Raw genomic sequence first — 13,644 nt, forward strand, 5'->3', positions numbered from 1 at the left:
AAAAATCTTYGATATAAAACCTTTCCCAGTTTATTTATCTTTTGTTCTGATTACCAAAAAAAAAAAACCCCATGCGAAACTCAAAGCCCATTACTCACCCCAAAGCTCCCATTATTTATAAAACCGGTGTCTGCAGTAGATGTAGAAAAAAGTTGTCATACTTATTTTTACAACTGTCATGCCCAAAGTTCTTGATCTCCTCTAAAGAGAGCCCTTAATTCTAACWCAGTTGCAGCACACTAAAGGAGCCATGACACTACTGCTGAGGTTATACCTAAAACACACTGGAGCAATTATGTCTTTCCCGGATTTGTTTTGTACAKTGGGGAACAGTAGGGTTTCCATCTGCCAGCAAGATTAAGAAGTTGCTTTTCTTTTCTCTGTGGAGCGTTGTGCTTCTTTTCAGAAGAAATCCTCCTAGCATTGGTTAATTTATCATTGTTCTGAGTATTTGTTGATAATGGGGAGAATAAATTAAGCAGAGCTTGGGAGAAATCTCTAATGTTGTAAGAATGTGAAGTCTCATGCAGTGATAGAGATTTGCCCTCAGGATGGACACAATAGAGAACAGTGGCTTAAAAGGAATTAGGTTAACACATCGTGCCTGTTGCAAGGGCTTATAACTGTTGTACTCAGTATTAAATACCAGTTTACAGACTGTAAATGTAAGGATTAATTGTTGACCTGGTTATTACAATAGTAGTAGAATCTGGCAGAACTTAAATTCTTTTTWGCACATTAGCACACATAAGGGGCTGTAAAAACTTTTGTGAATTTCAGGTCTGGGACTTCACTGCATGTCCAAGTGTTAATGTACACAGTGTGTGAAATAGAAGGTATTTGGCAGAGCTCACATTATAGAAGCAGAGTGTGTGCTGCACACCAAATTGGAAGATGTGTTATAAAAGATGAATAAAAATCCCCTAAGATCCTGATCCTGCTATAAATAATGTCACTGGCACCTAAGCTTTGTCCATGATAGAAATTAACTTAGTGTACATTAATACTTTAAAAATGTGACTATGATTTGAGTTAAAGCTAAGTCTTACCTACTTAGTCTCTTAGATGTGTGCCTTGTCTTTGTCTACTATCAAATTATGATAGTAATCTGATAGGTTATCAAACATTCACAGCTTATAAATAGTTTTAGATTTTACAACCTTGCTGTCTAATGAAGAGGAATTTCTGCTAATATTGGTAGGATACAGGATTGAATCTCATTTCCTGGCATTGATCCCACAAGAGAGATACTACTTTTGACATCAGTGAAAGTATGGTGAAAGGTTTTAGTTGTATGAGTTGTTTTCTCTATCAAATTAAATAGGATTACTTTAAATGGCACCATTTCTAAATGTTGTCCTTGGCTCTATTTTATGCTTGAAGCTAAAAAATGTACAGATGTTCCATATTTGAAAACTCCCWTTTATTAGAAGATATTTTTGAGCTCTAATTTGAATTATTTCTCAATAAATACCTTGATGACAAAACTTTTAAGAGTTTCTTTCATGTTTAATTGCTGAGGGAACACCTTGTCTCTTCCTGTRGCACGGACCATTTTTAGACTGTGTCTCTTTTTTATATGGTAATAGAAACAGGATACTCAAGAATGTAATACTTGTTTTGCTGATTTTCACAGCTGGAGCTACCGTGACTGCTGTCTGTACAAAAAGAACTTTTTGAGTCTTTAGCAGAGGCCTCAATATAGTTAGACACTTGGAATGCAGTCATAAAAGATTTTGCTGTGGTGAAAAATAAGAATGGGTCCATAAAAATATGGAAACAGATGTTCAAGTATTGCAAACTAATGGATCAATACAGGTCAGCGCAGGTGATGAACAAGCCCAATTTTCTGGGGRTAGCAAGGGARATCTTTTATGGGMTCACCATCAGGTCTTTAGTGCTTGATGGCAGTCAGTGCTAAACAAGTGATTGAAGTAAAATCTATCCGGTCTCCAAGGTTTTGAGTAATACAAAACTTCACATTTTGTATTGCAATACGTAAAGTATGATAAAAAGCCTCAAACTCTATGCTACATTTCAGAATTATGCAATGTAACAAAACCTTAAAATAATTTTTTACTGAATATTTTCAGTATATAAATCAGCCTACAAGCTAATATTACTAAAGTTCTAAGTGTGTAGTTCTACATAGATGAATTTTCCACTGGTTTCAGTATAGGATATAAGTGATGGGGGGAGAGGGTTGCGTCTCTTTGGGATTTTGGGGGGTTTGGTTTGTTTTTGGTTTTTTGTTTGTTTTTTTTTTTTTTTACTGTACAAGTGTTAGAGTTTGGTCTTTAAAGTGAGATATAGTTTTTATCAAAATTGCATCCCATACTTGCCTAGACTGTCTGTGTAGCCTTTGAAATACTATGAGGTATTTAGTAGAACTTGCAGCATAGCAAGTCAATGAAAAAATTACAAATAACTGGTGTGAAAACAAAAGTAGCCAGTTCTAAAGAGTTTCACAGAAGCCTCTTGGTGAAATAGTCAATCCTAGGCTATTTAAAGCATTCCTGTATGCATCTGGATAAGCTCTAGTTCTTGTAGGCATTAAATATGAAAGTACTGCAATAACACCTCTTTCTAAAAATATCTCCAGTCAAGATCCCAATTACATATTTCATCTAGGAAATTCATGTMGGAAAATTCTTAACAGGTAAAACAACCTTGAAGTATGTCTCTAGAAGTATATATATGGGCACCATATGTTCAGTTAATCTCATAAATTTATATTCAGATTCCTGGGAACAAAAAAAACTAAATTTTCAGAAGCGCTTTGTGATCGAGCAACTCAATTGGTTTAATTTTTGTACCATGAAGATGCTCTGTAAGTCATTTTTGCAGCCCATAAAACAGAGTTCATTTTATCCAGCTCTATAAAGTCCATCTATGAAAAGTACTGGAACCTTCCCAAAGGCCACTGCAGAACCAGTGCTTTGATGCTGGTTCCCAGAGCAGTTCTGTTACAGGGCTGGGCTCTCAGTAGAGTTGGGAGGCAGGCGATTCTCAGACTGCCAAGCCCAAAAGCCTGAGGAAGGGCAGCTCTGCCCAGAGCTGGCCAGTAGGAAACAGTGAGGGCAGAAGAGTGCCTGATCCTTTTCTTGTGCTTTAGACACCCATGGCTGAACTGCAGGGAGTCATTGCTGGGGGTACAGAGACCAGAGTCTCCAGTGGGAAGGTAAAAGAGTCCTTTCTAAGAACTGCAAAGCTCAGTGAAGCACTTGGGCATAACATGCTTTTGAATTCCTGTTCTGGATATTTACTTCTGTATTAATGCTTAACCAATAAAGAACACAGTAAAATAATAAGTGTAGATACTAATATTGTATATATTTCTGTTTTTAAAGGATGTCCATTGTAACTGTAAAAATAAGAACAGAAATATTGTTACCATATGAGAAATAGCAGTTTTCTAATTGATGGGTCTTGTCTTGTATCTTGAAGGTCAACAAACTATCAGTTTATCAAAYCCAGATTCTAACCCTGCTGGGAAAAAAAAAGGTAAAGATCTCTTACATTCATTAGGYCTTGGACCATTTAATGAGTGTAAGTTAGAAACCTTCACCACAGTAGTGTTTATCTTTACCCACCTATAGAAAACATGGAATGTCCTTAGAATGAGCACTTAGAAAGATTCAAAATTGCAAGAAAAGTAAAAAACTAAACAACTGTAGGCTATTATGCCTTTAATAGGTAATATGGTTTCAAACCCTGTGGTGCAGTCAGTACCTTCTACAGTCCCTAAATATATACCTTGAAATGCAACCAGAAGTAGTCTCGAAAATCTTGTCCACAAAAATAAGGATTCCCTTCATTAGTGCTCACCAAATAYACACATTTTAGCCTACCAAGCCATCACAGCTTGTAGATTTTAAATGATCTGTTACAGTGACATAAAACTGGACTAAACTTTGAGAAAGCACTCCATTTAGACTGAAGATTAATGTTTTAACGCTCTTCAAAGTTTTAGTTTTTGTGGTGGTTCCATTGGAACAGATTACTGCCAGAATGAAGCCTATTCCATGGAAAAATATGAAGTAAAATAATAGTAACTTAGAAACATTAATCTTCCTAAATGTCCCATATAATTCGTTGTACTGGAGAAAAGCAAGCTCTTTTCTACTCCAGGATTGTATCTCACTAATTAGGARTTATTGATTGTAGCTCTTAACAGTTCTTTGTGGAGTGAACACTGAYCAATTTTCACATCAATCAAAAAAGGGCATTGCTGAAGAATTATGAGAATTCAAGAAGTTATTAGTTTATTATATCAGAAAAACATATAATACTGCTTAAAAGTACTCTTTACTGTATAAAAAAGAAGGAAAAAGCAAAGTTACTATAGGTATTTACAATATAGCGAACATGGAGTTGCCTCTTGGTTTGCTAAAGTGTATCTGTAAAGCAAAGAATACTGCCTCTTTTTTTCTCCTTTGAGTTTTGTTATTGTTTGCATTCAAAGTGTGTCCCCAGCAGGCAATCTGGAAGCATCCTGTAAATTATGTAGGTAAACACAGCCTTTAAATAGTGGAGAATCATTGTGCCTGTGCTCTCTCATAAAATTAAGAGACTAACATCCAGGAATTACCAGACAAAAATCTAAATRTAATACAATTTCAACTTCTTTGCTTTATTAGGTAATTGGATAGAAATAAACATATTTTAGTCTAAAYGAGTCATCTCCTGAACAATTTCTTATGGAATTAATTTTGTAGCCAGAAGTTGCCACCRCATTCACTTTCCTGTCAGTTCTGGAGAGTTCTACTTTGAGACCTCATGGTAAAGTCCTTCCGTCTCAAAATGCAGATGATGGTTTCCTGTGTATATCCTATCTTCAATAACAAGTCTGTCTCTTGAACTGTTTTGTCTTTAGGCACCAGCACCTTTATCTGCAGTCAAAAAGTGCTTTGCTGTACAGTTTATAGCAAGGGAACTGATGGCAAGTTTGGTACACCCTATCTGCRAAGGTTCAGGGGTCCATTCCCACTGCAGCTTCTAAGTGGTTTGCAGCATATTCCATGTTAAATAGAAGAAAATTTAAGGTGCTGGACCTTTAGATAAGCCCATTCTGACTTCTGTGGTTATCTTTTAAGGGAGGGGATTAATCACTCAAAAGTTCTCAATTCAGTGAGTAACAGATTTTYGATCTGTATATATCTGGGATAGGATCCTCCAAATGTTTGACCTCTTCAGATCTAAGAAAGACATGAAATACCGTGTGAGATCCACRCTAGTGTGGAATTGCAGCCACTCATGGAATTGGCAAATAAACTGCTTCTTAATACACCTTTACCTAGGCTAGAAACTTGGCTAATTGCCAGCTAGCCTAGATGGGTCGAAAAGAATTTCTGGAAAAGCACAAGTATGTAGTAAATTTTGTCTTCTGAAAAAAAAATTTCCAGTAATAAAGTGTCCATGTCATTTTATTTGAATGAAAAGAATATGACACGAAATTTGTCAATTTATTTGTAAGTACAGCAGGCTTMAATTACTAGTAAGATGCTGTGATTGGAAGCTGGTATGTATGCTAAGAAACAGTAAATCAGGTTTTTCTAGTACTGAAGTGTCAATGTATTGACACACTTCAGCTGTTTAGGGTGATGCATTCTACTTTATTTTCAGTGTGTGTTAATAGCCTAGCATTTACAGACCTCACTCTGACAGTAATGTCACTAAACTGATTTGAGTAAAACTTGGTAAAAAGGCATGTTGTAGATTCATTAATGCAAAATCAAATATATTCATTAATAATCAAATAGATTCATTAATGCAAAATCATTAAAATAAAGATAATTAACCTTAAAATGTGATTGTAGCTAGAAAGATAACATCTGAACAATCAAAATGATTGTGGCTGGTATAAATGCAAAGATGATATTGCTGCCATGATGYCGATCCATCTTTTTTAGGTTCGGTACAGTTTGCCTTTGCAAGGTCAGATGGGCTTTGCCACAATGCAGAAAATTAATGGTGGCTGCTGAAGYAAAACCAAGGCATTTTATTGCCTTTTGTTAAGGTACTAAGTTCACCATGATTGCAGTTACAGACAGAATAGATATTTTGTAAATGAAGAAGATATGATTAAGCACCATTCATTTAATTGCCATCTACATTTAAATAAATCCAAATGTAATGAACCAGACATAACCATTCCAATGCAAATTTTCTTGCATATGTTACAACTTGTCCCTTTCTTGTAATGTCTGTTCTCTTACCTYAGGTGGTGTGATCATCTACAAGAAGCATTCCCATAGGGAGATGGGGAATTGCTAAGCATTTTTACTGAAAACTGGGGTCATCCTTAAGGTGTCACATACTGAATAAGTCATGAGCACAGACTGTGTGCCCAAAGGACTTCAGTTTCTGCTCTCCTTTACAGTTTCTTGGTCCCTCCTTTCTCTGATATCATAAATTGTATTGTGGTACCTGTGAACCTCCTCAATGGATGGTTTCCACCAAGAGAAAGGCAGAGCCATATTGTAAAATAGAATCCAGCTCAAACATCAGGAAGKCTGAGTCAAGGAAGGAAGTCCCCTGAACTTGAAAAATTAGTGTTGTATATGTATCTGTGACATTATGGCATGTCAGAAATGAATCTGCTGTGTTCACCAGATTATGCTTTACTCCAGAAGATACTACATTGAACAATGGTAGGAATTGTGAGGTATAATGCAATATAGAGCAATCAGAATTTGATCCATATGTATTGTATCAGTATTGTTAATAATGATATATTACAATTTAATTTCAATGTAGATACTGTGGAATGAATGAAARCTATGATATTTTCAACTGTGAGAATATGATAATAATGTAGTCCAGATTTCTACAGACTTTTTCAATCTTTAATGGCATTCTATTTTTACAATATAGGATTARGAATTCATAAAATAGAAAGCATTGTCATAGCCTTTAAAACAAATGTAACATTGTAGTGGAAATCTAGGCTTGGAAATGCTAACCAAAATYGGAAGTAAATTTTTACATGCATTTTCCTCCTCTGCAAGTAAGCTGGAAACACATGAAGCTTCCCTCGTGTGTTCCCTCTTGATATTCTCTCCTCACCTGGCAATGTAAAAGTGTGATCTAGCATCCAGTTTGCAGCAACTCAACTCCAGTGAATTTTTTTTCTTTTTTTTTTTTCCCCCGTAAGTTTCCTAATTAGTTCCAATGGAAGGAAGCTAAAGAGAAAGCAAAGGAAGAGTAAATATGGCTTTGGAGTTGTATTTAATATGAAGTGCTCTTGACCAAGTGTTCTGATCAATACCACTATAGATATGGAGAACTCATTGAGTGAATGGGTCTACTTCTGTGATACCACATTAATAAAGGCCAGAATGTGGCTCTACAGTTTYAAATATTGCAGTTACAAGTTATTTAGGGTCTTGAGATGTGACACCACTAATTGTTGTTTGTATGCATCACCTTCTTTATGTCTGTAAATACAGGAACTTATGATGGAATTACATGATTAATGGTTTGGTATCTTGAAAGATACTGGAACACTCAGGTTCCCATCTCACACAATTCTGATATTTAAGATGAGATATTTGAAGAATTCACCTTTGCCATTCCAGAAATCCCAGCATTTTTAAGCATTTCTGCTTTGGCTATTGCTGTACAGTCTTTCAGTGGCAGTGAAAGTTACACATGTCACTCTGAACTGCTTTCAATCCAGGACATATGCTGTTGAATTTTGCACTATAGTCATTAATGAGAAGAGTAATCCCCTGCAGTGGGCTCCCTATCAGTGCAAAAATTGCAGAGTGGAAAATTTTACTTTCATTGCAGACTGCCCTGATGAACACAGGCTTCTTTTCACAGGGTTTTWTTGTGGCATTGTCTGTCTTGCCTGCAAGAGGCGACCTTCAGGCAGCAGTGCAACACGGCCATAAACATCTGCATAAGGGACCCTCTTTCTGGGTCTGGATCTTGTATTGTCAAGTTTGCCTTGGCAAACACAGTTGAGTTTTCAAAGCTGATGCCCARGTTTCACACAAAGAATTAACTCCAAGAACTGGTGAACAGAGCTGTTTGCATGATTCTTATTTGTTGTTTCCTTGCTATCTGGGATCTTGGCACAAAATTGGAAGAATACAAAAACAGCACATTATATATCACTAATCTGCATTTTCCTTTTTGAGAAAACTATACTAGAAGGCAAAATCATTTAGGCAAACTGTTTTATGCACTGTAAGGARGGTCTCATGAGAGACCCTTGCTCTGTCAATATATGGGTTATATGAATTTTGCCCCATATAACTACAAGCTGAGACCATAGTTTGTGGACCACACAAATAGGCAAACTGCATGCCCTTAGCACTGGTGCTCTTTCTGGTTATTGCTAACCATTCCCAGAAATCACATGGGAGCAGCATGCTAGAGAAGAAGCAGTTTTCAAAGAAACCAAAGCTGTCAGGGTGCAGGGACAGTGAGCACTGCCGAACTTGTGGAAATTGGCAGAGAGAAGCCACAGGCTCTGCTGTTCCCTGACTGTGAGTTGTCTTCCTACCTCTCTCCCTGGTCTTCTAAGCAGGCAGTGTTGGCTGTGTGAGGGTTGCTCATTGTGTTTTACACTTTGTGAAGGWTACCTGTAACCATTTGGGCCTGAGCTGTGGCTTTTCAGGAGCTGTTTATTTTAAGCTGCATTCCTACATGTGTGTGTTCTGTGGCAACAGCATCTGCTGCTTTCTGCAGAGGCATTGAGCAGGTTATTTGAACAGGCATTGTAAGCTCATCAAGAATTTTAAGACTAAGGTAGTGGTAGCATGGTCAAGCCTACTAAATGCTTGTCCAACTAGTTATAGTAAATATAGTAAATATATAGTAAAAATAAAAAAAAAAAAATCCTGAAATTCCCTGAGACAAAATTCTACTTAGCAAAAAGAGGGGTTTTCTGCAGAAACCCCTCTATATGATAGCCCCAGCCACTACACAGGAGTCATGCTTATATATTCCTGCCTGGTACTCCTGTTAGCTAAAGACTTCCAAAGAACTTTATTACTTTTTACTTRTTGGTGAAAATGGCTATCTGGAATCTTTAATCTAAATTAGGAAAGTRGTTTCTATTACTTTCCATCTATATGAATTTAATATGTCAGCCATGTTATCTTTGGGGATAGACTAATTATCCTTTTTTGTTAATTACTTCRTGTAACTTGTAATTTCTATGTAACTTATAATTTTTGAATAGCTTGTCATTTCATCTAATGTGTCACTTCTATGAAAAATTGCATTTCTAGAAATTATTTTAAACTGACCAGTCCTGCTATTTTATGTTTTGTGAATCATGGTTTGTGGAAATAAAGAAATAGTCAACTATGGACTATTAGCAGAATGTTTGTTCTTATTATTTGGAATTTGYGGTTTGAAGATTGTCCTATTATTACTCTGTTTCTTGTCTGGAAGTTTTTTAGCAGCAGAACTACCAGGGAGTAATGAATAATCTTGTTTATGGGTGAATAGTCTACCAGTCAGTCAGGCAAAGAAAAACCATCCCAAAAATAATGAAGAATCTGTTATAAATTAGAGAAAAGAGCAAAGGATWAAGGAATGTAGCAGTGGTTGACTTATATAGTGAATTGGAATTTTTACTAATATTTCTGGTGACTGGTTCTACATTACAGGTTCAAATTAATATAGGTGCAGCAAAAGTAGCCATTGGTTGCTAGAAAAAAAAGTATGGCAATTCCTTCAGTATGTGTGGCAGTTCCTTCAGAACTGTATGGAACACCTACAGAAAATACATTATACCCATTACACTTATTTTGTCAGTACTTAGCAAAGCAGTTAGACTAATACCACAGTGTTTGCACCCTACTAAAAATTTTTTGAGAATGTTTGAACATAATTTGTTGAATTTACAGTATATGTGGATTTTAAGTAAATTCAGGTGGTGTGCTGTAGTGTTCATTCACAATGTGTTAGTTTGCAACAAACATTGGCTATTTGGCTTATGTTTAATAACACAATGGTGATCCAATGAGAAAAGGAAATTAAATATTGCAAGAATTGAGAAATCATTTGAAAAGTTCGCAAGCATTTTCTTGTGAATATATTTTAAGACATTCTAGGCTGAYTGAGAAAACAAGGATTGATTTAACCACAAAGTTGAGCTTTTCATATTAGGCAGTGTCAGGAGATGAATAGGATAAGCTAGTTAACTTTGTTCACATGTTATCCTTAGTGAGAYCTGGAAAACTACAGTGACAGAAAAAAAAGTAACACTGCCTAGAACTATACACACAGCCAGGAAAAAGATATAGGTATTTCCCATGGTGACTGTGAATTGAATATAACTTTGCTTGGTTTTATACTCTTTCATTTGTTTGCAAATTGTTGTTCAAATAGTTGAATTTTCACAGGCAGTGAATTTTGGACCTTAGGCTGATATTTTTTGACACGTAAAATGAGTGATAACAGACAATAAATCAGCAGTAGATGTGAAGTCAGATTTACCAAGCTCATTTCTCAGCTTTAACACTGAAAGTAATTTAAAACTTTGTCTTTCCAAATAAGTGATTATGAGTTTGCCAACATGAAAACTGTGGAATAGTTCCAGTTAAAAAAAAAAAAAAAAGTCTATTGAAATTCTGTTTCCACTTAAAAATACACATTAACGAAGCCATGATCYKTAGGGATCCGKAGGGAGTGTGAGMGTGAGCACCTCAATTTTTCCTAAGAGAAAAGAAATGTAGTATGCTAATTGTTTTCTCTCACTGCCTCTCTTGAAGTGGCTATCCATTCAGTACTTTGTTCTTTTGCCGTGGAGAGCTTTTATATATTAAAGCTTTTTTTTGGCTTTACACATATGCAGGCTTTTTTATTTGCTTTAATTTGCATCAATATCAGTGCAATAACAGCTCTGGATTTCAACTTCAAATTGTTAGACACTGAGCACGAATGCAATCTTATTTTACTTGGTCTCTAAAGTACAACCCAGTCAATTTGCATTTTAACTTGGAAATAATGAAAGATYCTGCAATTCTGTCCATTTAGTCCTTGAAGGCAATGCAGGTACATTTTTCTTTCTCTAACTTGGATATGAAGCTAGTTCAGATGCTTCCTTATCACTTTGTATCTGAGAAAGCATTTATATGTAATCAGAATACATTTTAATGTTAGCAACAGACAATATTCTGGTMGCAGATTATCAGCAGACAAATGCTTTGTGCGAACTTTGAAAATCAGTTCCACTTAGAAATCAYTCATTAAAAGCAGATATTGGAAGTTTCAATCAGAAAGATCCTCAGCATTTGCAAAATTGTGATTTTCAGTGAGTATTCAAGTAGTTTGAAAATCTGATCATGAAAATTACATTGGATGGAATGAAYTCTTACTATTTAAAAATGAATAATTCTGTTAAAATAATATTATAGTGGAAGAGTAATGTGCAATAAGTCAAAGTAGGAGGCAGCTGCTGCTTTGATTAGACAAATGCTTTTGCTATGTAATTAAAAGCCTTTTTGGAAGCTGCATACCATAGAGATGCAAGATGCATAATTCTTTTTRTTGTTTTGTTTTTTACTATTTCAGCTGAACCCGTTGATGTGCTAAAAGCATTAGAATTCCACAATTCTCCAGAGGGAGTAACAAGAACAGCAGGATTTTGCACAAACAGAAGRAATTCAAAAGGATCGGATGTTGCTTACAGAGTTTCAAAAACTGCACAGCTGAGTGCCCCAACAAAGCAGCTGTACCCAGGTAAGACTGTCAGAAAGCTGTTAGTTTTGTACAYTACCTTGCTGCCTATGTATTTATGGTCTCTAAAGCATCGTGTGTAGTACCACAAAACACTTCTGTTATCCTTAGAGCTGAGCCAGCATGAGTGACAGGATGGGCTCTCCATCCACCAAATAATTCGTTTTTATTGGCTTCAGTTATGAAGCTCTTCATCAAATTCTGTCACTGCTGGAATTGACTTGTAAGYCATATTACCTGTTCTTTCATGATGATATCTGATGGAAACCTTATTTGGTGGCTTTGCCAGTTTCCTCCTGTTTTAGCAKTGCATTTAAGAGCAGTAGTACTTCCTGGAGTAATGTAATGCTGCAGTGGTAGAAATGAGTTGTGGTTGGCCGTTACAAAATCATTCCCAGAAGTACCATCTGTTAAGAATTACCTTAGAGTATCTGGGTATTTGGGGGACTAAACAAGGCTGGTTGTGGATAGCTGGAAATGTGATTCCATCTTTCAAATTTCTCTAAAATGAAATAGTCAAATTTTGGGAAAGATTCTTTGGATGTTGTAGAGAGACTTTTATTCCATTACTTTGCTATCACTTATCACTTGACTCAAATGGTTGAGGAAAATGCTAGTAAGAATATTATAAACAAAAATCATCGAAGGTTTAAATTTTCTGTTTTGACACATCATGCAGAGTTTGAACAAGTCATACAGATTACATACAAATTAGAAGTGGCGAAGAAAATGATTTTGTCTYTCAAAGTAGCAGTTATGTAGATATCAGTCAGATCTACAAAAGGGTAAAGCATGCTTTAATTTGTAATAATGTATTCCTAGAGCAACATGAGAAACATGTTCAGGAGTAATTTACGTGTTCCCGTAACTCATCACTTCTTATTGATGGAAGAAGATCAAAGCAAAATTCACTACAGATACAATATTTTCACTACAGCTATATTTATTTTTTAATACAATTCTTTGGGTTCTAAGATATCCTCTCAATTATGTTGAATGGAAAATGTCCTGCTATCCTTTACATTAGTGAAAAACCACCAAACAAATTTTTGGAGGTGATTATGGTAATTACTTCACTTTCAGTCTTGTAGAACAGACATCCTCTCTCCTCACCACAAGAAATCCTCGTTTTTCAGATTATTCTTAAAGAAATCTGAGTAATCATCTCCCTTTTTCTTAGTGCTCTGTAGAAGTTATCCAAGACAAGATCAAGTTGTGAGGYACCATTTCAGTTAAACAATACAAGTTGTGATGCATGCCATCCTTGTTTCATCTAACTCCTGTAACTCCTCAGGAAGTACAATATATCCAGCAATTTATCCATCTTTTAAAAAATAGATTTAATATTATTTACCAACTTCCCAGAATATAATGGACTTTGATTTCACTGACTAGAAGGTTTTATATGATTGTAATACATAAACTGCTTAGATTTTTGTTGTACTGTTACTGTACATGCTCTTAGTTATCTTTTACAAAAGGGTAAAGGAATCATAACCCAGATATATAAAAAATATTTTCTAGAGATTTTCCATCCAATTCTTACTGCTATTTATAGTTATTGTTCATATAGAACCATTCCAATTAACAAGAAATTTTAAAGTATTTAAGAAGACTTTGGTAACTAATTGCCCAAAGAAGACTGAAGATAAAACATTTGGAATATTATGTCATAGCAGTGATGACAGAAACTACTGAACTGAGACACGCAACTCATCTTCAGTCACCTTTCTTAGGTCACTTTTTTCCCCCTAGGTTGTTATCTGTTTGAAGAGCACATGCCCAGACAAGTGGAATTATTATCACCTGCCTTAAGCATTTTCAACATATCTTTCAGATTAACAATTCAGATAGGACAAGTACTCAGTGCTTTTCGAATAGTTTCTTTGGCCTTTGTTGACKGTCATCTTCTCTCTTTTCCATCTAAGCATAAGACTATGG

The 13,644-nt window shown here is 35.6% G+C and overlaps 1 protein-coding gene across 2 annotated transcripts in view; it reads left to right on the forward strand.

Moving 5' to 3' along the window:
• Positions 1-13,644, forward strand: part of COL11A1 (collagen type XI alpha 1 chain) — a 124,743-nt gene that overhangs the window by 4,416 nt on the left and 106,683 nt on the right. For both annotated transcript variants that reach the window (XM_057364293.1, XM_057364292.1), the window contains exon 2: positions 11,539-11,706. In XM_057364293.1, coding sequence (XP_057220276.1) covers positions 11,539-11,706 — 168 coding nt within the window. The remainder of the gene's footprint in view (positions 1-11,538; positions 11,707-13,644) is intronic.

This window comes from Malurus melanocephalus, unplaced genomic scaffold, assembly GCF_030028575.1.
Source record: "Malurus melanocephalus ecotype Western Australia unplaced genomic scaffold, MMel_1.1 scaffold_37, whole genome shotgun sequence".
In the NCBI taxonomy this organism is placed as follows: Eukaryota; Metazoa; Chordata; class Aves; order Passeriformes; family Maluridae; genus Malurus; species Malurus melanocephalus.